This window comes from Phaseolus vulgaris, chromosome 9 (genome assembly GCF_051622355.1).
Source record: "Phaseolus vulgaris cultivar YP4 chromosome 9, ASM5162235v1, whole genome shotgun sequence".
Taxonomy (NCBI): Eukaryota; Viridiplantae; Streptophyta; class Magnoliopsida; order Fabales; family Fabaceae; genus Phaseolus; species Phaseolus vulgaris.
The window spans coordinates 21629679-21656056 of NC_143506.1; the positions used below are offsets into that span (position 1 = coordinate 21629679).

Consider the following 26378-nt stretch of genomic DNA (forward strand, 5'->3'; position numbering starts at 1 on the left):
TTTTAAATTAATTTCTATTATTGTTAAATAGTTTCTAAATTGGTATCTAATTAACTACCAAGGTTTTAACTACCAATTATTTAGATTCTAATTTGGTAGCAAAAATCTTGGTACCTAATTAGATACTAATTTAGAAACCATTTAACAATATAAACTAATTTAGAAACCAAAAGTTGTTTAGTTTCTAAAATTGTCTCTAATTTAGTCACTATAGTAACTAATTATTTTTTGTTTCTAAAGTTGATTTTTATTTCATGATTTTCTTGTAGTGTTAATAATGTTAACAAGGTAAGAATAATATATATATATATATATATATATATTATTTATACGTAACAAAATTGAAAGAAAAAGAAGGCTATACCATTTATTTTGTTTGTTTAATACTATTTTAAAGATAATACGATGTATTAAAAATTAAAATAAATAAAATCTATATTGTTTGAATTTGAAGATAATAAGATATACTTATAATTGCGAGAATAAGCAAAGTGATTTACAATACTTATTTTGATGTGCATGTTCCCAAATCTATTAGTTATATGCCTCTAATTGTAATTGGGGCCAAGGCTACCTATATTTTTCGGTGGAAACTAATCAAAGATAAATTAATTCGTGGAAAGAAAATATATGCATGAAATTTCTAATATCTTAAGTTGAATGTCTTTTAATTTAATCGTATTTTTCAAAACTCATTATTAGGATTAAAAGTTATTTCATATAAATTTTATATTAATATAAAATTATTGTATATCTCATTTATATAAATTAAAATTAATTTAATGTAGATTTTTCAAAATGTATTCAAATATAAATTATTTGACCATTTCATTATTATTATTATGCAACTTTAACTTAATTTAACATGATAATTTAATAAATAAATTTATTTTGTATGTAAAAGAAAGTTTTATCAAAATGAAATATGTCAATCAAAATTTCCTTAACATTAATTAGCGTTTCTCACCAATTAACATCTAATCATTTTTTTTAAAATTTCTAATCATTGTTCTCTGGAATCACAAGTATTTCGCTAACATTAATTAGTGTTTCTCACCAATTAACATCTAATCATTTTCTTTTTAAAATTTATAATCATTGCACTTTGAAACCACAAGTGGTTCGTTAACATTAATTAGTGTTTCTCACTACTTAATAAACAATCATCTTCTTTTCAAATTTTATAATCATTTTCTTTTCAATTTTTATAATCATTTTTTCTTTGAAAATCGTGTAGTCAATGTTTCTATAATATTTATTTTATATTATACATACAAAAGTTTATTAACATTAATATAAAATATGTACATTACAATATTACAAACATTATAATAGCTCAAACCATTTTTATTTTAATTATATTTTCAGAAACTAAAATTCGAAAACTATTATAAATTAATCAAACGATATATTTGATCCAATCAATAAATATGTATGGTAATGGCTTTTCATTAATTAATAATTACTAAATATTTTGATTATATGTAAAAATAATAATATAATGAATCGAATTTATTATTATAAACATTACTATAAATTAATCAAAGCAAATATTTGAAATGATCAATTAATATGTGTAGTAATAATTTTAAGACTTAATATTTTTTTCAGACTTAAATATATATTTTTTTAATTCCTACAAATATAACTTCATCTATTTTTGTTCTTGCACAAATATTTATTAGTTTTTACTCTATCACATTTGCTAACTATTTAATTTTAATCTTTAATTAGAATTAGTTTAACACTAAAAATAGAAAATATTAATTAATAATAAAGTAAATAGATAATATTATAAATTAAGATAATTAGATATTGTAGATACATAATGTAGTATATTGCTTATTTATTAAAAATAAGTTAGTGATATATTTTCTATTTTTATGGTTACATTAACTATTATGAATGAAAGTAAAATAATGACAATATGAAAAAGCCTTAGATTTAAACTAACAAATACTTTACAGGAATAATAAATATATTTAAACCTTTTTTAACTAACTAAGTTGGTTTTAGTTGTAAAATTCAGAATAAACACATCAAGACTTATGTTCCATTCCCATTCTCATTATTGTTATTAGAAAAGAATTGTACTTTTATTCCGAAATTACAATTATATAACTTTAGTATCATGATATTTTAATTCCGTTAATTGAGTCCTCTATAAATTCATTAACAAAATATGTCGATATAACATTAAGTAATAACGTAATACTGACAAGATAACATCATGCTAATTGATTTAAAGTATAGATATTACACTCTTAGTTCTCTATGGCTGGTAAACAATCGCTTTATTAAAATACACATTAAAATAGTGATCGGGTTTTTATTTTCACATCCAAGGTTGTTTCAATTTTCTGTTCACGCGAAGATTTTCACAGTCTCTAAAATTTTTTAGCAGTTTTTGTGATTTAACATTCACTTTTTAATATGAATTTTTTATTTTCACATTCAATCCTTTATTTCAATTAATTTTCAGTTTATAGGTAGATATTCCATATCAATTAAAGATAAAGACTGTTTTCATTTTCACATTCAATCCTTTATTTCAATTTTCTGTTAATAGGTAGATATTCCATATCGATTAAAGATAAGACTGCTTCATTATATAAGTATAGGTCTGATTTTATGAATCGTTTTTTAAATTAAACTAAGTTTAAAACCTATTTTTTAATATGTAAAAGTTATTTTAAATTTATCGGTTTATTTATTATATTTATCAAACTATCCTCTATCGAACTTCTTGTTAAATAGTTTTACTCATAAGTTCACAAGTTTAAAAAAAACAATTTAGATAGAATATGCTCCAGCAGCATTTCGTGGTAAAATAAAGGAAGAAGCCTGGTCAGGTTGAGGTATAAAATAATATGAATGATTGAAGTTTGGGATGAAAGTTGGAGTTCTGGCACTAAACAGTTATTTGTCTTAATATAATGATGATGTTGTAAACTGAAGGGAGGAGGGCAGAAGAGTATGAGGGTCCCATGTTTATATTTTGGTTCCAAAGCCTATGCCAGTAATGCAATCTCAACCAAATTTTGATTTTTGACATGCTCAAGTACTGCAAGTACAGCAGTGGATGAGTTAAGCTTGTAAAACCCAAGTCCTTAATCAGACGCCAATATCACCTGTTTGCTCAGAAATGTATCCTAACATTCGGACATTTGGAATCAAATCAAGGCCCAATAATGCACTAACTATTCAATTATTCACTATACAATAATGCCAGTTTTGATCTACAAGGGATCATTGAGCAAGGCAAAGAGGAAACTAAAGCGCTTTGATGTTGCCATGTTATGCTTAATAATTACAAAAAGGAAAATATTAACTATACTGGAATGTCAATTGACGAAGTTGACAAGCTTATTAAATTAGAGGTAAATGATTGTGTAATCAGTTATATATTGAAGCCTTGACCCTGCCTTCCTTACCCCTAAAACTATGCCTGCAAATCTGTGTATTAACAGTATACTATTCGAAATGGCAATGGTCACAAAGGACCACATCATGTGTGAATTCATTGGTAGTAGTTCTATAAAGCAATAGGGTGTAGTCAACAGATGATTAGATTAGTCGGCACAGATTTAAACCATACGCAAAATTTTCATTTTCAAAGTCTGCTAAAGGATAAATTATTCATACTTTATTACTAAGAAGGTAACAGTTTCACACGAATCAATACTAAATGGAAAAGTAAATTATCCCAAAACTGCTGAATGTTAAGTCCCAGTCAAATAACTCGTATGGTTTTAACTAAGTATAAATTATGCAGTGCTACTAGTGGTTTAATGAGCAAGTACTTGGGTTGGTTTTAAACATAAAATGAAGTCAAACACCAGTGTTTGACACGGATTGATACTTATTAATTTACTAACAGATCTGTTATCAATTATTATTATGCAATAATCGTAGCATGGTTGGAGTGATTAACAAATGGCTTCTTTAATGGTAGGATAATTAATATGATGCATCATCACCTGAAAAGTGAAGGCCCTTGTTGTAGACTTGTAGGCTAAAACAAGCAGTAACTCCCAAAGCAAGCATTGACATTTGAAATTTTAATTAAATGTATCACCGTCTGTGACCTAATTCTAACGGCTGCTTACTTTTAAAGGGAACATATACTATTGGTTGAAATCCAACTATGTATCCAATAAGGTGGGAAGTTTTGCTATAAATAGCCATAGGTACTTCCCACCCAAACCACAGCACAAAAGAACTAGCCAACCTCAAACAACACTTGTTATCTCTCCCTCTCTTACACTTGCACTCTATCTCTTTTTTGCACCGTCCTATCTAATGGCAGTTCCAGTGATTGATTTTTCAAAGCTGAATGGAGAGGAAAGAGCCAAAACTATGGCTCAGATTGCTAATGGGTGTGAAGAGTGGGGATTTTTTCAGGTACTTACCGCTAGTTATGTTTCAAAGAATGGTTCCTAATATGCTTAAAACATGTTTATACATATCAACACTCATGCTTTGTGTTACAGTTGATCAACCATGGCATTTCAGAGGAGCTACTTGAGAGGGTGAGGAAGGTTTCCTCCGAGTTCTATAAGCTGGAAAGAGAGGAGAATTTCAAGAAGTCCACACCAGTGAAGCTAATTGGTGATATAGTTGAAAAGAAGGAAAGTGAAAAGCTGGAGCATGAGGATTGGGAGGATGTTATCACTCTCCTTGATGATAACGAGTGGCCAGAAAGAACACCAGGCTTCAGGTATATATAAACGAAGCAATTCAAGAGTTCTTCATATTTCAAGAAACTCAAACAAAAACAAAAAATGCCTGAAAAACTTGTTATATTTCATATATTTCAAGAAACTCAAACAAAAACAAAAAATGCCTGAAAAACTTCATATCTCTCTATGTGAAAAATAGTCAGACATCACATAAAAATATTATATTTCATATAAGGAAGGACACCATCTATAATTTCATGCACACTCCCTTCTATCATACTTCCTCTTATCTAAAAATACGCATGTTCTTTGTACACTTCAAGCAAATTAGAGTTAATCAGAATTCAATCCATCTTACTCTTGATGACTAAAATTGATCATTTCACCAAACATAGATGACATGAAAGGAAACCATGAATTTGAAAACCGTGGACAATGACCGTGGAACATAATAATTAGTGGTGTCATGTCACGACACAACAGGTAGAGCTTCCACATGATTGCATAACTGAATTTTCATATGGATGACAGGGAAACCATGGCGGAATATCGGTCTGAGTTAAAGAAATTGGCAGAGAGGGTGATGGAGGTGATGGATGAGAATCTGGGCTTACCCAAAGGATACATCAAGAAGGCACTGAATGGTGGAGATGGAGACGGTGCATTCTTTGGCACCAAGGTGAGCCACTATCCTCCCTGTCCCAATCCAGAGCTTGTGAAAGGTCTGCGAGCTCACACTGATGCAGGAGGTGTCATCCTACTCTTCCAAGATGACAAGGTTGGTGGCCTCCAGATGCTCAAAGATGGGCAATGGATTGATGTGCAACCTCTGCCAAATGCCATTGTGATCAACACTGGTGATCAGATTGAGGTCCTGAGCAACGGTAGATACAAGAGTTGTTGGCACAGGGTTCTGGCCACTCCAGATGGGAACAGAAGATCAATTGCCTCCTTCTATAACCCATCACTCAAGGCCACCATATGTCCTGCACCCCAACTCGTGGAAAAAGAAGACCAACAAGTGGATTACACTTATCCTAAGTTTGTTTTTGGTGACTACATGTCTGTCTATGCTGAGCAGAAGTTCCTTCCGAAGGAACCAAGGTTCCAAGCTGTTAGGGCCATGTGAGAAAACCAATTGCTTTCTGCATAAAAAAATACTTTTGCTCCTCCCCCCACTTTTTCTTTTCTTTTCTATAAACTTCATATTTTCTTTGTTTTCGGGTCTTGATACTATAAGACATGCTTGATAGTAGCAAGAATATCATTTGGTTGTCATTCTCTACATAAATTTATCTACAATCAAAAACCACCATGGGTATTTAGTATTCCCTTTTTTAGAATTTTGCCTTATCCTGATGTCATGGGGGGAACTAGTGTGCATCCATCTGTGCTTGCATTGTACAATAGTTCTATTACATAAATTCTACTATAAAGTTGTCCACCATAAACTTCTCTTTATTCTACCCTTTTGAATATGCTGTTGTCTTGGTCTGGTTTCGGTTATTATCACTAACACGAAGTAGAATAAACGCGACCATCTCCATGTCCTGTAATATTTCCTAAAAAATAAACTCTAAAACGGACAACCACGGAGCATATATCTTTCACTCTTTTTCTCAACGCAATCAACTACTAAGTTTTAGAACAAGTAGCTGCCACTTACGCACTGGCATGTTATGGAAATATCGAAGTATACATTTTCCTTTTCTTTAACAAAGCATCATAACATAATAAATTTTATAATTGATTCAAGTTACAACCTTTTGCTTGTGAAGTAGACAAATACAGATTTTATAGGTCATCAAATGACTAAAAACTTGTAAATCTTAAAACCCTTAAAAGGAAATTGTAAATACTTTGACAAAGTTAGTGTAAATCCAGTTAGTTGACAGAAACTATAACTCTGGATTTTTCTTCTTCCCAAGAGTGAGGCCATTGTTACATGAACATGTACATAATATGGCAGAATTTATGTTTGCCGGTAATTGCATGTTGAAATAGAGAGAAAAGATCCAAGGATTACGTGAATAGGGATCAGGGAAGTGTCTAGCAAGTGCAGCAAAATATTAATAGTATCTCAACTACTACAAATATATATATATATATATATATATATATATATATATATATATATCAACATATCGAGTATAATAATGAGGAAAAAAGGAGACTAGCAGACAATGGTGAACTTCGAAACCCACCACTGAGCTGCTTCTGATATCAATTTACAAGCTTTAAATGTCAATATACAACATCATCTAGCCACAATAGTATGGTTAAAAAATATTAGCAAACCCGATCTTCTGATGGGAAGCAGTTGAAAGAAATAGATGGATTGTGTTTTTGAGATGTGTCTACAATTGTGATTACAGCTGAATTTATGAACTATTTACGACCTAATTAAGAAGAGAAATAATAAGTAATTAAAACTATACAAATCAAATCACTAAAAGATATCAAATCTATCCTAATAAAAAGATAATGAAATCTGCACTTAATTATGGGATAATTCTTAACAGAAGCCAGTGTCAAAATTTTGCAGTAACTAGCACTATGTAGCAGAGTTGTGCAATTTTATTTATAATATGTACAGGAGAAGATAGCATCTTCGCTCTTCACTTTCATATGCTTTAAAGGGCCTTTTGATCAAGCCTTTCATTCCAATTTAGGCAGCGAATTAAGCTGTGAAACCAATCACCTGTTTGATCAAACTTGTTAACTGTTGGAAGTGGATGCTGACTCATAGATATTCGTACTGAATCTCCTCTTGAAAGTTGCTGCCTTCTCTTTCCATCAAATGAAACCCAGGCATTGCTTCTTGCATCCTCTGGAATCTGTTAGCAATAAACTTGTGTCACTCATTCTAATCACAAAACCCAAAATTAGTTAACTCCACAATTCCAAATCATACAAAATAAATTGTGTCCCTAAATTCATTGATCCTCATTACCATGTTATCTTAACCATGTAGCCTTTTTCAATACATGCCTGACACAATTTAGCCTATCTGAAGAGAAACATTTTTTTGGCATACATCATAAGCAATTAAACGTGCAACTTTGTAACTAACTTCACCTTCAATTCAAGTTGTGCAGAGTCTGGAAGTATGACTGGTCTAAATGAGAGCGAATGCGGACAGATTGGGGTAAACAGCATGCACGGAACATTTGGATGGACCTGCAGTTTTTTTTTTCATTAGAAAAGAATATCAATTAAAGAAATAATTAATTCAGGCCGATTTCATACTGTTACAGAGTAGAGATACCATGCCACTAGATGATTCGTGTACAAACAGAATTTAAGAATTTATACTAACGGAAAGGAAACTATACGAGACTACTTCTATGAGATTTCTATACTAATTTAAACTTGGAACCCAAACTCCTTGGATAATAACTTATCTCGTCATCAACAAATGGAATAAATTTGCAGTTACATCTTCAGAGTCCCTTTCTCTAGCGATGTTCACTGTTCTACTTTCCACATGATAGAAGCCACATGCAAAAGGAAACATAAAAAGAAGAGCATTTTCTATATGAGATAGTGTAATGTAAGTATAGATTATATGAAACTTCTTTTGGGAAAGGTTCCAGAAGGAAGAAGGGCAGACTCTGTTTAATATGGTTCCTTGTTTTACAAAACGAAGGCAAACCAAAAAGGTGGGTTTGAAGGAGAGAAGGGGACTGTATCTTGGAGCAGTTATCTGCAACTCACTTAGCTTTGTCAAATGTCAGTCACCAACATTCGGAAGCATACAAGAAAAGATTGTTTATTAGAACTTAATATCACTAGTTCCAGTCTTCTTAGAACATAATAATGGTTCTCATAGGATTTCTTAAGCTGCCTATTGTAAACAGGTGCTAATTAAGGATATAATCTCCCTGTATATTATTCAGAATATAGTTGTAATTATTAGGATAAATTTTTATCTTTCCTATTTTTTCCATATTTCCCTTAATACGTTTAGTTTCCATATTTCCTTTTACAAGCTTGGCCGATAAATAGGGATTAGTTTTCATATTTCCTTTAATAAGTTTAGTCAGTAAATAGGGATTAGAACTTGGACTAAAAAATCATTCATAATATTCTCTTTTCAAGTCTGCCACTTATAGGGCAATGCAGTAAAAGTAGGAAGATGACGTGTCAGTACAATGTTCATCTACTGAGTGTGAAAAGAGTAGGAAATATTGCTTGAACCAATAATAGCTAGTGTTTGTAAGCACTGTTTATCAATATTAGAAAGATTAAACTTCTTCAATCTCAAAACTTAGCTCGTGAGGGAAGGATTGTCCAAGTCTAAAAGGAGTACATTGGTCATATTACTAGCCAACATGGAACATTTTATCAAACCATTCCAAGGGAAAGACATACAAGGGACCAATTCTATTTAATTTAGTAAAAATACAGCTCAAACCATGCCCTAACAAATAGAACTCTAGCTCAAGCTTACCATGGAACCTCCAGCAGCTGTAGAATAGGCAGTACTTCCAGTAGGGGTGGCCACAATGACTCCATCACCTTGTACCTGAAAGACATGCCAATCATCATATAGAAGGAATGACACTGCTTCCGAAAGGTGTTTAGAGATGGTGAAAGCTCTAATCACCAAATATAAAAAAAACAGAAAATTTGGTGCACAAATAACAATTACATAATCAAACATGCCTTGGTTATAAGTCTACCATGTTCATAACATTCGATCTTTGACAGGTATGGATTAGAACCCCGATCAACAACAACCTCATTGAGAATATCAAATACTTTCCCTGGTACAGCTTTACCCTTACGAAAAATTTCACATCGGAGACGCATTCTGAGAGTGATGTACACTCCATCTCGTGCACTATTACCATGGATAACTTGTTGTAACTCCTGTTTGTAGTCTTCAAACTAGAAACAGAAAACAGAATTGCATCAAACATATGGCCAAAAAGATACCAACATTTCTTTATGTTGAAATAAATGATGGATTTGAAAAGCATACACTATGAGAAGTCAGAAAACCAAGAGAACCAAGGTTAAATGACACAACAGGGGGAACAGCACCACTGAACAGATTTGAAGCATGCAGTATAACACCATCTCCCCCCAAACAAGCTACGAAATCCACTTTCTCGTGTAGATCACTGAACCAGAGGTATTAGATATGTTAATCAACAATTTAATGAAACACAAATTTTACATAAGGGTAAAAAGTAAAGTTGTTACACATAAATTCACAAACTTCAGTACCGTGTATCATGACTATAGAAGGTCTGAACAAATCCAAACCCAGGAATTCTTGAAAATATATCATGCACATCTGGTTCCACAAATACATTCATTTTCTCTTGGTAATACAGAAAAGAAGCAACCTGCAGATTAGATGCATAAACTCTACTGAGAATGAATTTAACCAAACTAGTTATAAAAAATTCGGAACAAAATGCGGTCAGAATATCAAATAAAGCTCAGAATAACATTACCCAATCTCATCTCTCCAGAGAGGTGACCATTTTTTGCCCACTCACCACCTATTTCCTAATATATTTTTTCTGTTTTTAATTTTATTTTTCTTTATGTTGGATCTATTTTTTCTTTCTTGAAGTTTTTTCTTTCTATTTCATGTTTAGTTGCAAAAAAAAAATTACAATGTCTAAAACTGGGACTAGTTCAAATTAATCTGATCCTAATATCAATGCATCTTCCCAGCCCAGACTTAGAAGTAAAAATGTTGTAGGAAATAGGACACATGTTGAATGGAAACATAGTGTAGATGTTGTGGGAAATGGAAAAAAAAGTTTAAAGTAATTATTGTGCGAAAACATAAAATGGAGGAATTTTCATACTCAAGCATCATCTTGCCGATACTAGATATGATTTTGAACCATATGCCTCACTGACAAAAGAAGTTAAAATTGTAATGATGAAAGTTGTGGCAAAGGCTAAGGAAGCATCAGTGAAGAAAAGAAGGTTAAATAGCATTGAAGAGTTTGATGATGAGCAAAGTGAAGGGGTGTGTCGAATGTAACAGGCTTAGTCCATAGTTTCTATTATGTTATTATGTTATTATTTCCATCTATAAATAAACAATCCTATATGTGTATTTTACACATGGGATATTAATCTTATATTTATTTTCTTTATTCTTAATATGGTATCTAGAACATAGGGTTAGGAGTTAATTTTTTTCTAGTGAACCCACTATTCAACTGTGTTTTCCAACCACCATCGCTACTCCGCCGCCACTAACACCATCTATGGCTTCTCCCACTATACTTGATCTGTCTATGTATACTAATTATGTCAATGTTCATCTCTCCATTGACAAATTGGATGAAATTAATTGACACTTGGATCTCAAATATTAAATTATGGCTTAAGTGTCAAGGGTATGTTGATCATCTTACCCAATGTGTTCCCAATATTACTGAAAAATAGGTTTTTCGGTGGTTGAAAATTGATGCTCAATTATGCATTGTTATCAAATCTACCATTTCTCATCTTTAAAACAAATTTTTCGTGCTTATGAAACATGTTCAGAAATTTGGGAATAGGCAAAATTATTATACAATAATGATACTCAACGTCTTTATGGTGCGTGTCAAAATCTCCTCACCATTGTTGCTCCCAAACATCTTGATGGTACAGTGGCTGAATATCTAGGTAAACTTCATGCTCTCCTCACTGTTGTTGCTCCCAAAAGTCCAAGTTCTTCATGTTATTGGGCTTAAATGACCTTTCTGATGATTATTCTCATGTCCATGATCAAATTTTGGGATCTCCTGTTGTGCCCAATTTTACTTCCACTTGTTCTACCCTTCAGCGTATGCCAGTTTACACACCGCTAATACACCTCCTCATGTTGATGACTTTTTTGCTTTAGTCTTTTGGCGTAATGATCGCACTTGCCTCCACAAGTAGGGCAAAGGGCATCACAAGTGTGACCATTGTGGCAAGTTGGCCACAAATTTGACAAGTGTTATGTCTTACATGGTCATCCTCCTAAATCTGTTGCGATTGCCCAAACTGCTCCTGTGCAACATTCTATTGTAGACACTACTTCATCTGATACCCCATGCTAGCCTGCTATTTTCAATGAATTTCATAAATGGTATGAGGATCGTCAGAACCTTGGTTCAATTGCTTTTATTGCACATTCATGTACATCTTTTGTCGGCATCACTCACTCCAATTATTTTGATCTTTGGGTTATAGACTCGTGTGTCACATGGTAATAAATCTTTGTTTTCTCTTCTACGTCTACCTCTAGTTATTTACCATCTCTTACCATGACTAATGGCTCTAGGGTCTCATCCCATTGTGTTGGTATTATTCATCTCCTTCCTTTTTTATCTACTGATAATGTTATTTACGTTCCTGGGTCTCTCTTCAACTTATTATCCATTAGTCGTCTAAATCGTTCCCTTGAGTGTGTTATTTCTTTTACCAAAGATTCTATTTGTTTATAGGACCGAAGTTCGGGATGAATGATTGCCACTGAATGTGAGTCTCAAGGTCTTTATCACCTACGAACATTTGTACATGTTGGCATGACAATGGATTCTCCATCTCTCGTTCATACTTAAAAAGAATATAAATGTTTGTCACCCTCTCCTAACCGCTACTTCTGTTCTGCAAATGTTATCTTCACTGGGTCTTCTTTTTATTTTAAGTCTTTTTTTTCTCAACCTGTCTCCATATGATCAAATACATATTTTGGTTGTCTTTAATCCTCTTGTTATTTCTAGTGTACCTAAAGATTTCCCTCCTCCCCCACCTCTTCAAGTTTACCATCGTCATCATACTTTCCATCGTCCACTAAATGACTATGTTCTAGTGCTAGATTCTCTGCCCCTTCCGGATTTGATGGTTGAACCTGATCTTTCCATTGCCCTCTGTAAAGGTATACGTTCTACCTGTAATTCTTCTCCACATTATACTGCTTTAAGCTACCATCAACTATCTCAACCTTCTTTCGTCTATTTCTTCTATATGCATTCAAAAGTCTATTAGTGATGTCTTAGCTCATCCTGTTCGGCGTTAGGTAATGCTTGATGAAATAAGTGTTTTTCATACCAGTGGAACTTGGGAACTTATTCCTTTACCTTTTAGGAAATTTTTTGTTGGTTGTAGGTGGATTTTTGCTATCAAAGTTGGTCATGAAGGTACTATTGATTGTCTCAAAGCTCATCTTGTGGCTAAAGGCATGGTAGTTGTATCGTGAATCAAAAAGCTTATATTTCAAATCGCAAATGGTTTCGTATCACAAATCATAAGATTCATAAACATTTAAAAAATATAACATAAGTCATATAAACATGTAAAAAATATAATTAATAATCACAACCACATTCAAAAAGAGTGGTTGTATCACTAATCAGCTTAGGTTAATATTATAATGGTTGGATTGAGCTAGATTATATGGCCCAACTCCTTTATTAAATGAAAAAAAAAAAAAAATTGGGTTGGTGGCCCAAAGAGAATAAGAAAGAAAGTGACAACATTAGGGTTGTCTTCTACACATGTGCCTCTTCATTTCCCATGGGCATGTTACTGTTACTGCTACTGCAGTTGTCTCTTCGTTTTCGCATGGACGCCGCTTCACAATTGGAATAAGAAAGAGCACAAGTTGGTATGCATCTCCAACGCCTCCGACACCGCCCGCACCTCTCGCTCCTCCGCAATTCACTTCTTCGTCATTCGCTCTTGTTGTCATTCTCCATGCGTCACTACGTTTGGGCCATTGGAGGAGAAGAGGGAAATCATAATTGAAGAAGAAGCAAGTTCATGGTAAAAAAAAGTTAGGGCTTTTACCAAACCCAAATGCACAGCACGATTTAAGGCACGATATAGAAGCAATTCGCAATTCTGCAATTTTTTGAACGATTCACACTTGTATTGTGCAATACAGGAGCAAAAACGATTATTTACACGATACTTACTACCATGGCTAAAGGTTATACACAAATTTTTGGTTTGAACTATAATTATACATTTTCTCCCGTGGCTTTTGTTTGCTTATTCGTAGCCATGGCAGCTCTTCAAAGATGGTATCTATATCAACTAAATGTCAAAAATGTTTTTCTTAATGGGGATTTGTAGGAAGAAATTTTTATGGAGCAACCTTTAGGTTTTGTTGCTCAGGGGAGTCTTCTAGATTGGTATGTCATCTTCGAAAATCTTTATATGACCTCAAGCAGTCTCCTAGAATTTGGTTTGGAAAGTTTAGTAGTGTTGTTAAACAATTTGGTATGACTCGCAGTAAGGTAGATCATTTAGTTTTTTTACCGTCAGTCAAGTGTTAGGTGTATTTATCTAATAGTATATGTTGATGACATTGTTCTTACAAGTAGTGATCACCATGGCATCTCTCAAATAAAACAACATAATTGTCACCACTTTCAGACCAAAGATCTTGGCAAACCCAGATATTTCTTGGGGATTGAGGTAGCACAATCCAACAATGGTATTGTTATCTCCCAAAAGAAAATTTATCAGATACTTTGGAGGAAACTGGATTAATGAATTCAAAATTTGTTGACACACCTATGGATCCTCATGTCAAACACATCTTTTAGATCTTGAGAAGTACATAAGATTAATTGGAAAAATGAACTGTCTATTACTCATCTTGATATTTCATTTGCAGTTAGTGTGGTGAGTCAATTTTTTAATTCCCCATGTGTTGATCATTGGAATGCAGTCATTCATATATTGAAGTACATTAAAGATTCTCCTAGAAAAGGCTTGCTATATGATCACAATAATCTTCATAGAGTTGTATGTTAGTCAGATGCTAATTGGGCAAGATTTCCGTTTTATAGAAGATTCACTTCTGGATATTGTGGTTCTATTGTTGGTAATTTGATTTCTTAGAAGAGCGAGAAACAAAATGTTGTGGCAAGATCTAGTGTTGAAGCAAAATATATAACTATGCTCCTGGCTACTTGTGAACTTATTTGGCTTAAACAAATACTTAAAGATTTGTTTAGTGTGGTGAGTCAATTCTTTAATTCCCCATGTGTTGATCATTGGAATGCAGTCATTCATATATTGAAGTACATTAAAGATTCTCCTGGAAAAGGCTTGCTATATGATCACAGTAATCTTCATAGAGCTGTATGTTAGTCAGATGCTAATTGGGCAAGATTTCCGTTTTATAGAAGATTCACTTCCGGATATTGTGGTTCTATTGTTGGTAATTTGATTTCTTAGAAGAGCGAGAAACAAAATGTTGTGGCAAGATCTAGTGTTGAAGCAAAATATATAACTATGCTCCTGGCTACTTGTGAACTTATTTGGCTTAAACAAATACTTAAAGAAATGCAATTCGGAGAGGTCACTCAAATGACACTCATATGTGATAATCAGGCTGTTTTTCAAATTAGCTCAAATCCCGTCTTTCATGAAAGAATCAAACATATTGAGATTGATTGTCATTTCATTCGAGAAAATATTGTATCTGGAGAAGACTAAGTTTGTTAATTCGAATGATCAGTTAGCAAATATTTTCACTAAATTTTTATAGGGACCTAGAATTGATTGTATTTGTAACAAACTTGGTACATCCAATTTATTCTGAATGGGGGGAGTGTTGAATGTAACGGGTTTAGCCCATAGTTTCTATTATTCTGTTATTATTTTCATCTATAAATAAACAACCCTATGTGTGTATTTTACACAAGGGATATCAATGCTATATTTATTTTCTTTATTCTTAGTAGGGTGAATACCACTCAAAGTAGTAATAGGATGCTGAAAATAAAAGAAAGGAAAAATATAGTCATAATGTTCAAACTACTTTAAATCAATTGTACAAAATATAGGATAAAGAAAAAGTTGATGCTAAAGTTGCTAAATTTTTCTGTAACTATCATTCTATTCAATGTTATTAGAAATCTAGCTTTAGCAAAAGTGCATGACACGATAAGGAGATATGATGTTGGGTATAAACCTCCATCTTATCATGATGTTAGAGAAAATCTTTTGAAACAATCAGTCCAGAAAACTTATTTAATCCTTGAAGAGTATAGGTAGGAATCAGAACATGTTTCATAATAATGTCTAATGGGTAGACAAATAGAAAAAGGACATTCAATTTGTAACCTTTTAATAAACAACCTTAAATAGACCGTGTTTCTTTATTCATTGGATACCTTAGACATCGTAAAAACCACAAATAAAGTTCTAAAATATTGGAAGATGTTGTGGAATATGTTGGAGAGGAGAATATAGTACGAGTGGTTACTGATAATGCTGTAAATTTCAAGATAGTTGAAGAATCGTTGATTCAAAGCAAGAGCATTTGTATTGGACTCCATGAGCTGCCCATTGCATTGATTTGATCTTTGAAGATTTAGAGAAGCATCTGAAGGTCCATCAACTTACTATCAAGATGGGAAGAATGATCAACATTTATGATAGAGCAATGCTAATTAGCATGTTGAAGAAGATCAAAAAATAAAGATACTTGATACAGCTTGATATGACATGATTTGTCACGACTTATTTGACTCTAACATGTCTTCATGAATTAAAAGCATCATTGAAGAGCTTTTAGTCTGTTTTAGTGGGTTTGTTATTATATTGTTTTATCTCCTCTCGGTGAAAACACCTTTTTTCAATAATAATATTTTCCTTTTTCTTCTTTGAATGTGCACTCAATCTCACATCCTTACATGGTATCAAGACCATTGATCTTTTTTTCTCTCTACACCTTTTTTCTCGGTTCTCATCCTCATCACCATGTTTGTTACATCTTCATCTGCTGCCTCTTCTCAAACCTCCATGCCTTCTTCCTCCACACAACTACATACTTTTCTCGTTCCTCTCTTTTTAAAACTCGACGACGATAACTACCTAATCTGGCAACAACAAATCCTTGCTCATGTCAATGGGCTTCAACTTTTTCATTTTCTTGACGGCTGTGCTCCTCCTCTACGTTTTCTCACCACCGACGATGTTGCTGCCAACAAGGTTAATCCTGCGTTTTTGGTTCATCAACAACAAGACCATCTTCTAGTTGCGTGGCTTCTTGGCTCCATGACCACACCGATCTTGACAAAGATGGTAGGGTTACGCTCTGCATCACAAATTTGGGGGAAATTACATGTTTATTATGCTTCTCAAACCCGTGCCAAAATCATCAAATTAAAGACACAATTGAAGGCTCCTAAGCGTGACCGATCCATATTTACATATCTTTTGGATATTAAGAAGACTGTAGATACGCTTGCTGCTACTGGCTCGTCTCCCACTAATAAAGAACATCTTGAAGCTATTTTTTACGGTTTATTGGAGGAGTATGAATCTTTCATTATCATTGTCACCTCCTGTCTTGATCCTTACATGGCGGAAGATATTGAAGCTTTGTGGATGGCTCATGAAGAACGGATTGAATGGTATAAACCTCAAGATCAACTTTTGCCTCAAGCTAATCTTGCGTCTACTCGGTCTTCATCCAACCCTATGTCTAGACTCATGTATGGGTCCATAATTCTCATAATCGTGGTTCACACCCCCCTATCAGACACAACAACTTTAATGGCCATCATCCTCCTCCCAAGAATTCTTGGACTGCATCTTCCATGCCCAATTCGTCTTTCTCCGCTCGCGTTCAGTGCCAACTATGTCAGAAGTTTGGTCATACGGCTCTGGAGTGTTGGCATCGGTTTGACACTGATCTTTCTTCTCATATTAATGCTAATTCTTCTCAATTTTATTCTTTAGATAATGACTCTGGAGAGCCATCTTTGTTGGGCACTCCATCTACTCTTAGTGACCCTCTTTGGTACCCTGATAGTGGTGCTACTCATCATATAACCCATGACAGTAATATCTTTTCTTCTAAAACTCCCTACACTGGCTCTGAAGTGGTTCAACTGGGTAATGGAAAAGGTATGAATATACGCCACATTGTCTCAGCTAAGTTATCCTACTACTATGACCACATTACGCTTACATAATTTGTTGCATGTGCCATCTATAAATAAGAATCTCATGAGTGTCTCTCAATTTGCAAAAGATAATAGTGTCTATTTTGAGTTTTTTCCTAACCACTGTTTTGTTAAAAACCAGGACACCAAGGAGATAACCTCCAAGGAAGAGTTAAAGATGGTTTATATGTGTTTCCCACAATACAATGTTCCCTCAAACTTTCTGTTTCCAATACTACTTTCAATCCTGCATCTTCTACTTTTCAGTTGTGGCACTCTAGGCTAGGTCATGCTTCCTCTAGAATTGTTCATAATGTGATGAAACTCTGTAATGTTACATGTCACAAACATGATTTCTTTTGTCAAACATGTGCTATAGCTAAATCTCATCAGCTTCCTTTTAATGATTCTCTTACTGTTTACACTAAACCGCTTCAATTGGTTTTTATTGGCATTTGGGGACCTTCTCCTGTATCCTCTTCTAATGGATTCAAATATTATATTGCCTTTCTTAATGCTTTTTCACGTTATACATGGCTTTATCATTTGCACTCAAAATCCCAAGTTATGAGTGTCTTTATTCAATTTAAGTTGTATGTTGAAACTCAAACTAGTCACATTTTAAAATCAATTCAAACTGATAATGCAAAAGAATTCTTATCTCTTAAAACTTATTTTGCTTCTCATGGTATTCATCACTGTCTCATTTGTCCACACACACATGACCAGAATGGCTCAATCGAGCGCAAACATAGGCATATTGCTAACATGGGTCTTTCTTTACTTGCTGGTGCATCTTTTCCTCACAAATTTTGGGGTGAATCTTTCTCTTCTGTTGTTCATATTATTAACAATCTGCCTACATCTGTTGTACTTAATAAAAGCCCTTATGAAACGCTGTTTTTACATAAACCAGATTATAATTTTTTAAAGGTTTTCGGTTGGGTTTGCTACCCGCTTTTAAGACCATATAATCAGCATAAGTTTGATTTTTGCTCCTCTCTATGTTTGTTCTTAGGTAATAGTACTCGTAACAAAGGCTATATTGTCTACAACCTTTTGGAAAAATTATTTTATCTCATCATGTCCTTTTTAATGAGTACTTGTTTCCTTATTCTTTATCTGATAATCCTTTTCTTCCTACTATTTCTTCAGAATCTTCTCCTCCTGTTACTTTCACTAATCCTTTAACTGTTGTTTCTCTTTCTACTTTTATACCTAACATTCCATTTGTTGCTCATGATAATGTTACTAGTAATACTTTTGACAATTCTTCTACTAGTAATTCACCTGTTTCTGCTAGTACCTCACCTTTTTCTGCAGGCACCATGCCTTCTTTTTCTGAACCACATCCTAATAGTTAGTACTAATATTCATCCAATGACAACTCGTGCTAAGGCTGGCATCTACAAACCCAAAGTTCTTTACACCTCCACTACTCAACATGATTTAGAACCAACTACATACAAACAAGCCATGCAACAACCTCCCTGATTACAAGCAAGTTTAGAACTTCAAAAATTGAGGGGAGAAAAGTTATGAATATGTTATTATATAGTCGATTTGGAATAATGTAAGCATTTTCCTCAAAGTTGTTGCCCCTCTTATGATGGTCTTTTGATTAGTGGATTGAGATATAAAGTCTGCAATGGGTTTTATATATGAGGAGATGGATTGTGCAAAAAAGAAGATTAAATTTAGCTTTCATAATATAAAGAAAAGGTAAAATTTATAACCTTTTCTTATTGAAAATTTAACTATTTATTTCTGTAATTGTTTCTAATATAACATCATTGGTATTTTCATAGTTATGAACTTGTTTGGAAAATCATTAATGAGAGGTGGGATAATCAACTTCATATGCCTTTGCATGCAGCTACATATTACCTTAGTCCCTACTCGCACTATGAACCTAATTTCAAAAATGATGATCATGAGGTGAAAGTGGGGTTGTATATACGCATGTGAAGATTGGTCAAGGATGTTGAAGAAAGGGAAAAAAAATAATATGCAACAACTTCATTCTGTAGAAAATGCAAGGGATCATAGGAAAGTTAAGCGTCCTAGTGAATGGTGGGAGATGATTGAGGATGGAACTCCAGAGTTTAAGAGGTTTGTTATTTTTGAGTTTTGAGCTTGACTTGCACTTCTTCTAGGTGTGAGCGTAATTGGAGCTCATTTGAAATGATAATTCAAGTTTATCAAGTTATTTTTGGTTTTTAATTTTATTTATTTGGTTTATATAGTTTTTAAATATTCGTATTTATTTATAGGTTCATACAAAAAGAAACTATTTGCATAAAAAAAAAGATAAATAACTTGGTTTTTGTCATATCCTAAACCTGAAAAATAAACAAATTAGAAAAACTGTTGTTCTCTCATTTGATGATATTGAGTCTGATGATGAATGGATAACGAAAGAGGGAGACAATGTTAAGGCTGCAAGTTCAAGATGAAGGTGATAGTGGAAATGTTGACTTAGCTGGACCAAATTCAACTGATCCAACTCTTAATGCACTTGATCTTGATAATATAGTTTTTTATGTCAATATTGATGGTGCACACTTTTATCATATGAGGAAGAGCTTGATGGTGATGAAGATGGAGAAGATGACGATGACCTTGTAGATGATGTTAGTAGAGGACTGAAGAGAAAAAGTTGAAGATATTTTTCCACTTTCAGTTATTTAATTGTTATGACATCAAGGATGTATGTTTTGTAATTATATGAACTTATCTATTTGGTGTAGTTTAGTTTGAACCTATATAGTAGTCATGCGTGCTAAACTTAGTTATTTTAGAATTACAAAATTATTGTTTATTGTTTTGATTAATTATGGTGTTGAACAATTGAATTAGTATGCTATTTATTTTCATATGATGTGCACTCTTAAGAGTCTACGAGTCAAGTCTACATAGCTCCCACAAACATACGTAGACTCTAGAGTCGGATAACCTTGATTAAGCCTATACAAATGAGTTTGGGCTAAATAAAGCTCTACCACATACTTATGATTCTTCACACTAATGGATAAATGAACATACAAGTTTGAGCAAAGATATAATTAAAGAGTAGATATGAGAGGAACATCAATGCTTGATAAGTATGATGCTAAATCATTTTCAGATAAATTGTTGTCATTAAGCTCCTTCCTTCATAGAGTCATAGCACCTACGTTGAGCCCACCTCTAAATGCCTCTCCCCTCCCCACAAAAGGACTTGTCCCTATGTATATCAAACACAAATTTGACCCTAAACTTCATTGTTAGAAACTTTGGTATCTAGGCTATTGGAAACAAAATAAAACTATATTTGATGGCTTGGATGATTCTTAGAGCTAAACAGAAAAAGAAAATACTACCTCTGTAGCTTCTTCCATGAGATGCTCTCCTGGCTTTTTCAACAGTAAAACAGTCTTTGGCGTAGATTTCCACAATAGCATCTGTTGCTGGGTGCTGGGATGAGTAAAGGCCAAAGAGGATTCACTCACCCTCTCTCTTGCACAAGAAAATCCATCTGTTCGTACTAAGAACATCTCTGCTTTCTTCCTTGACTGCACCCTTACCACCCCAGTTGATGATGCACACATGTCTCCTTCAATAAGCCCCAAGTCTTCATCTCGTAAGGCTAACCTAGCCTTATCTTTATCATCTCCAGTCCTTTGGGAGTTAGTATTGACATTATCAATATCATTGTTCACAGTGGAAGAGATATTTGCATCAGCCCTGTAATTCATTTCCCCTTCACTATACCCATTAACTGTTGTCCAAACAGAACTGGAATTATTCACATTCACTAACTTCCAATTGCTACCAACTATGTTATGTGACCGAGCTGACCCATTGGAACTTTTTGCTGGACCCACAATTTTAGGTTCAGAGCTCCTCGCATCTGGCAGGCATTCCAATCTTTTAACCTGATAACTGAAATAAGATGGTTTTGAGATCTTCCTACTTCCAAAAAATTTGGACATCTCTTTTTTAGAAAATATATCAAAAGGAGGAACTTGAGCTTCTAAAGGGCTGGTTTTGCTGGAGAAACTTGGAAAAGATCCTTCTCCAGTAGCACCAGTGGCTTGTGATGAGGCCCTACTATCAGGAGTAAGTTGACTTATGCCCCCATTGCTTTGTGTTTTCCCATTATTCTTCTTTAAAGAGTTACATAAGTCAAATGAGCCAGTAGAACCATGCGTTCCACCCTCTTGCGGCAAATTGGTATCCTTTTCCTGGAATGACAACTCGGCAATCATTGAGTCCTGCATTTTTCCAGATCCATTTGTATAATCCAATAACATGGTATTGGAAATAACTGCTTGATTAGAAACAAACTGTGATGTAGAGCGAGTCACGTACTGCCTCCATCTAGAGACCATGGCAGATGCTCTCCAAATTCCTTCCTTGCTATGAAGATAAATTGGTCTTTTACTGCAATCTGAAACATAAGATGCAAACCTCACAACCTGTTCCCTTGTAGGTGCAGCCCTATCTTTAACAGGGATCCTGACCAACTCAATTCTTCCAGATGAAATAGCATCATACACAGTTGCTTGATAGAAGCTATCTTTTACATCTTCTTCTCTGAGATCTATGATGGTCTTATATCCTTTATCAAGTAACCAATTTATGCCTTCTTCCGTTACCTGCCCACCTGTCCAAAAAGCTGGTTCAGATTCTTTGGATTCCATATCCTCTATGGAAGAGTATAAATACACAGGACTCCAATTTGCAAACAGTAAAGAACATGGATCATCCTCCCCACGAGGAAAGCCAGAATCATAGCACACATTCTTCAGTCTCTGAAGTTTCCTCCATACATCCAAGTTCCGATCATCGCCAGGAATTATATAGTTCTCAAGAGCAACGTGCAAGTTCTCACAACACCTCTTCATCTCGCTCCTGAAAAGGGCAAGTGGGGGAAGTGTATCCTCCATCACAGCAACCTCTGTGGCACGAAAGGGAGTCACAATCGAAGATCTTCCAGAAAGAAGATCCTGCCTCCCACTATCCACAAGGGCCACAATGCATCCAATGACAGATACTATTTTATCCTCCAGAAACTGTTTCTCGTCAGACGGAACCTCATACGAAACACTAAATTCGCCAGTGATCGGGTTCCACAAGGCATCCCTTAAAGCAGAATGAAGCCTTTCAGAATTCCTAAAGATCCTACAATATGCCTCCACTTCAGCAATGTCACCCGGAAATGGACCCATCCAAGGCAACCGTGATGGAACATGCGATTGATCGGAATTCAAAACCTGCAAAATGCAGACAAAAACATTTAAAATTTTGAAACAAAGAAATACCACTACATGACAACAAAGCTTTGCAATGGTGAATTCATGAATGCGTATACCTTGATTTGAAAATGATGATTTATTCACAGAACACAATTGGGTGGTCAAATATTTATGTTTTGTGAACATGGGGGTTTAATTTAACACTTAAAATTTGTGAATGAGTGGAAAGATGAAAGGAGGAGTTAGCGAAAGAGTGAAAGAAACCTGAGAGAGAGAATCAAATCCGAAATTGGAGAAAGAATTGGAAAGTTGAGCAGTGAGGAGGTGTGTGTTCCTTCGAAATTGGAAGCGGAAAGCCAACACTCTGGCATTATCAATGCCAGAGAACACAGACACCATGGTGGGAGTAATCCGGTCGACGGAGAACACCATGTGGCACGTGCAGAGGGTGTGAGCCAACATGGAAATTCGGTAACAGAAACAAAAGAAGAACCACTTCGGGAATCAGAGAATGTTTCTGTTTCCTTTTCTTTGATTTGGATGGACATTGCCTTTCTATAAAACATCAAATTAATGTCACTTGTTTTTTTCTTTTTAAGTTTACTTTTTTTTTCTCAACTTTTTGGACTTTTCTTATTAATTTTTAATTAAAATTTGATTACTCTTTTCTTTCTAATTTTTCTAGATAATATTTTTACTATCTGTAATCAAATATGGTAAGTTTACTAGTTAACTATGAAGGTCATACACTCCTCTTAAATAACGTGTCAATGTTCGATACTCGTGTTGGATACCAACATTCGTATGACACTTGTAGGACACGTATCCGTGAAATGTCAAATTCAAAAAGTATTTGTTAGATTTCGGACAATTCTAGTACGGTTCTAACACAATTTTTAAAAGGAAAAATACATTAATTTTCTCAAAATTCAAACTTTATTGTATAAATTGTTATTATGATTATAAAAATAAGAAACAAATCATTGTAAACCAGTCATGAAAAACATCTTTCCGCTCTAAAAAATAATTTGGAACATACTTGTACACATAAATCTTTATTGTCAATTTATATAATTCATAATTATGTGTCTCCGTATCCTACATTTTAGAGATTTTACATATCTTCATATCCGTATCTGTGTCGTATAAATGTCCATGTTCTACGCTATGTAGGTTGTTAGCAATAGGCAATAGGGGTAAAGAACAATTTTGTCCCAAATTCACTTTTTTTTTTATATATAAAACCTTTCAGGCATTTTGTTCCAATTTCACTTCAAAATTACAGTAACTTAAAAAAAACGAACAACGATTTAATAAATAAAAACTCTGCTTCAAACTACTATGTTTTTTATTTTAATTGGAAAATTATGTTAATAAATACTATTTTTATTTTTTATATTGAACTTGTGATTCCCTAGAATTAAAAACAAAAAAAGTTGTGTTTAGAGCCATTTAGGTAAACCATGACAGTTTTAACATAATATTAATTATACATTAAACTAAATTATCTATAACAATATATAAATAGATTCCTCTCTCTCAAACTGTTTCATAAATGTTTTTTTATGTAATTTTTCTACTTTTATTTTTATTAATATACCTCATTAATATAACAATATATAGGCATTTTTTAAATAATTTTACATAATGATAATAATAATATATTTAAAAAGTCACATTCACATAATTTTATAATGACTTAGAATATTATAATATAAATGAATAATAATTTTTAAAAATATGGATTTGCTAGTTTTAAATGATAAAACTCACCTACTAAAATGGGACATGTATTTCCGCTAATTTTAAATAATAAAAATAACCTATTCAAGTGTTATCTGCATCAGTCTTTTTTTATCATTAACAAGAATATAAAGTTATGTTTTACTTTTAGAGAACGAAATTAATATGAAAAAAAATTAATGATGAATTTAATATTTTCAAATTTTATAAAGGCACACAAGACATTTTACCCTTGTAACTTTACAAGAAAAATTAAAAAAATAATCAAAACTTACTTCTTTTTTTCCTTTTGATCTAATTTTTTAAACCAATTAATTCAGTTTTCAGTTTCAAAAATTAATAACTGAACCAAAGCGCTAATTTTATTGTGTATATATTTTGAAAAAATTAAAAAATAGCTTATATCACTTTTGAAATATAATTTTTCATTTGAGGACAAAAAAAATGTTGAGAGATCTTGTATGATTTAGAGTCAAAATAGAGAGTTATGATGATTGAATATAAATCACGATGGTCGCTTGGAAGACTTAATTCAATAACTAGATTGCATAACGGAAAGAAACATAAAATCGTCAAGTAGTGGTGTGACAAACCTTTTAGTGTAGACATTTATTAGACTTAGTTGCCTTAACAATTTTCTTATTACCTTAATTTAAGTTTTATATAGAGAGAGTGTTATGTGTATAGACGATATTATGTATCTTGTGTTAAATTATATGCATAAAACCTTTTAGTGTTAATAAAAGTATTTTCTTTTAATTTTTTTCTTGTGCTTTCTTGCTTCTTATTAATATGAACCCAACATATATACTATTACAAAGCATACTTATCAACATTACCAATAGTTTTAGAAAGCAAATACTTATATTACAAGAAAAGTAAAAACATATAAATCAAACTTTATATATGTGTGCGCATGCAATAACATATTAAATAAACTCCTATATTGATTCTAGACTACTTTTTAAAACTTGTAATATGATATGTTTTTATATATAAAAATATAGTAACCACAATCATAACATATAGAATAACACTCGAAAAATAAGCTAACATAATGAAAATATAAAAATAATATATATATGATATATGTGTTATAATAACTATTAAAATAAATAACTTATTATTTGCCTCAACAAGGGTTATTAAAGAATGAGATAAACTCTCACATAAATAATTATTATCAAGAAACCACAACCAAATCAAAATACACTATGACTTTCAAAAGATAAGTATTAAATAAGTTCATTCATAATTAACACTTAAATCATATCCAAAACTTACTAAGACATCTACGATAACTTATATGTTGTTAGAGTAGCTCATTGTGCACATTTAATATAAAAAAAAAAAGTATTGTGTATAAACTTCTATCAACATCTCATCACCTAATACCTTAATATACATAACTTACACTCTGGTTGGGCTTATTTATTGTTCAAATGAATTTGAAGGATAAGAAAGTGTAACTATTGTTCATGCTTGGTTGTGGTGATTTAACAGTGATTTTAAAAGGAAGAAATGAGAGGGGAAAAGAAGAATGTCTCCCTTAACTATGAAGAAAAGCATGAAAAGTTTGAGTTGAATTGCGAATTACAAATTTGACCCTCAATTTGTATGTGTATGAGAATGGGATGTGGTTGTATTCATGGATTTGAAGCACTTAAAGTGAACGTATAAGTGAAATGAGCTATAATCGATTAGGCATGAGTCCATAATCGTGTATGCCCAATGTTGTAATCAATTAGGGTGTTCTTTGTAATCAGTTAAGATTGTATGTGTAATCAATTAAC

At 33.0% G+C, this 26378-nt stretch overlaps 2 protein-coding genes across 5 annotated transcripts; one reads left to right on the plus strand and one right to left on the minus strand.

The window, feature by feature from the left end:
• The first annotated feature begins 4149 nt into the window (after positions 1–4149).
• LOC137822958 (2-oxoglutarate (2OG) and Fe(II)-dependent oxygenase superfamily protein) lies at positions 4150–6133 on the plus strand. Its single transcript, XM_068627996.1, has 3 exons — positions 4150–4404; positions 4494–4720; positions 5214–6133. The coding sequence occupies exons 1-3, from the start codon at positions 4303–4305 to the stop codon at positions 5809–5811; spliced, it is 927 nt and encodes a 308-aa protein (XP_068484097.1). The 5' UTR covers positions 4150–4302; the 3' UTR covers positions 5812–6133.
• Positions 6134–7002: 869 nt separating this feature from the next.
• NADK2 (NAD kinase 2) lies at positions 7003–23414 on the minus strand. Of its 4 annotated transcripts, none has more exons than XR_011083031.2 (8): positions 23107–23406; positions 20965–22860; positions 9918–10039; positions 9670–9811; positions 9368–9575; positions 9136–9210; positions 7761–7862; positions 7003–7519 (listed from the first exon to the last, which is right to left on the minus strand). XR_011083031.2 is itself a non-coding variant. In XM_068627992.2 (8 exons), the coding sequence occupies exons 1-8, from the start codon at positions 23302–23304 to the stop codon at positions 7316–7318; spliced, it is 2964 nt and encodes a 987-aa protein (XP_068484093.1). In that variant the 5' UTR covers positions 23305–23414; the 3' UTR covers positions 7003–7315. The 4 variants fall into 4 exon arrangements, 1 of the variants encoding a protein (XP_068484093.1); XR_011083029.2 differs by having other exon boundaries at positions 7761–8158; positions 9351–9575; XM_068627992.2 differs by having other exon boundaries at positions 9351–9575; positions 23107–23414.
• Positions 23415–26378: the final 2964 nt, after the last annotated feature.

Excerpts from the sequence above, each read along its gene's own strand:
- NADK2 (XM_068627992.2), bottom strand. The coding sequence starts at position 23,304 with ATGTTGGCTCACACCCTCTGCACGTGCCACATGGTGTTCTCCGTCGAC. Across the intron at positions 10,040-20,964 it reads TCATGGAAGAAGCTACAGAG|GTTGCTTCTTTTCTGTATTA; the intron begins GTAGTATTTTCT and ends TCTAATCTGCAG. Across the intron at positions 7,520-7,760 it reads CTGCACAACTTGAATTGAAG|ATTCCAGAGGATGCAAGAAG; the intron begins GTGAAGTTAGTT and ends TATTGCTAACAG.
- LOC137822958 (XM_068627996.1), top strand. The coding sequence starts at position 4,303 with ATGGCAGTTCCAGTGATTGATTTTTCAAAGCTGAATGGAGAGGAAAGA. Across the intron at positions 4,405-4,493 it reads AAGAGTGGGGATTTTTTCAG|TTGATCAACCATGGCATTTC; the intron begins GTACTTACCGCT and ends TTTGTGTTACAG. Across the intron at positions 4,721-5,213 it reads GAAAGAACACCAGGCTTCAG|GGAAACCATGGCGGAATATC; the intron begins GTATATATAAAC and ends TATGGATGACAG.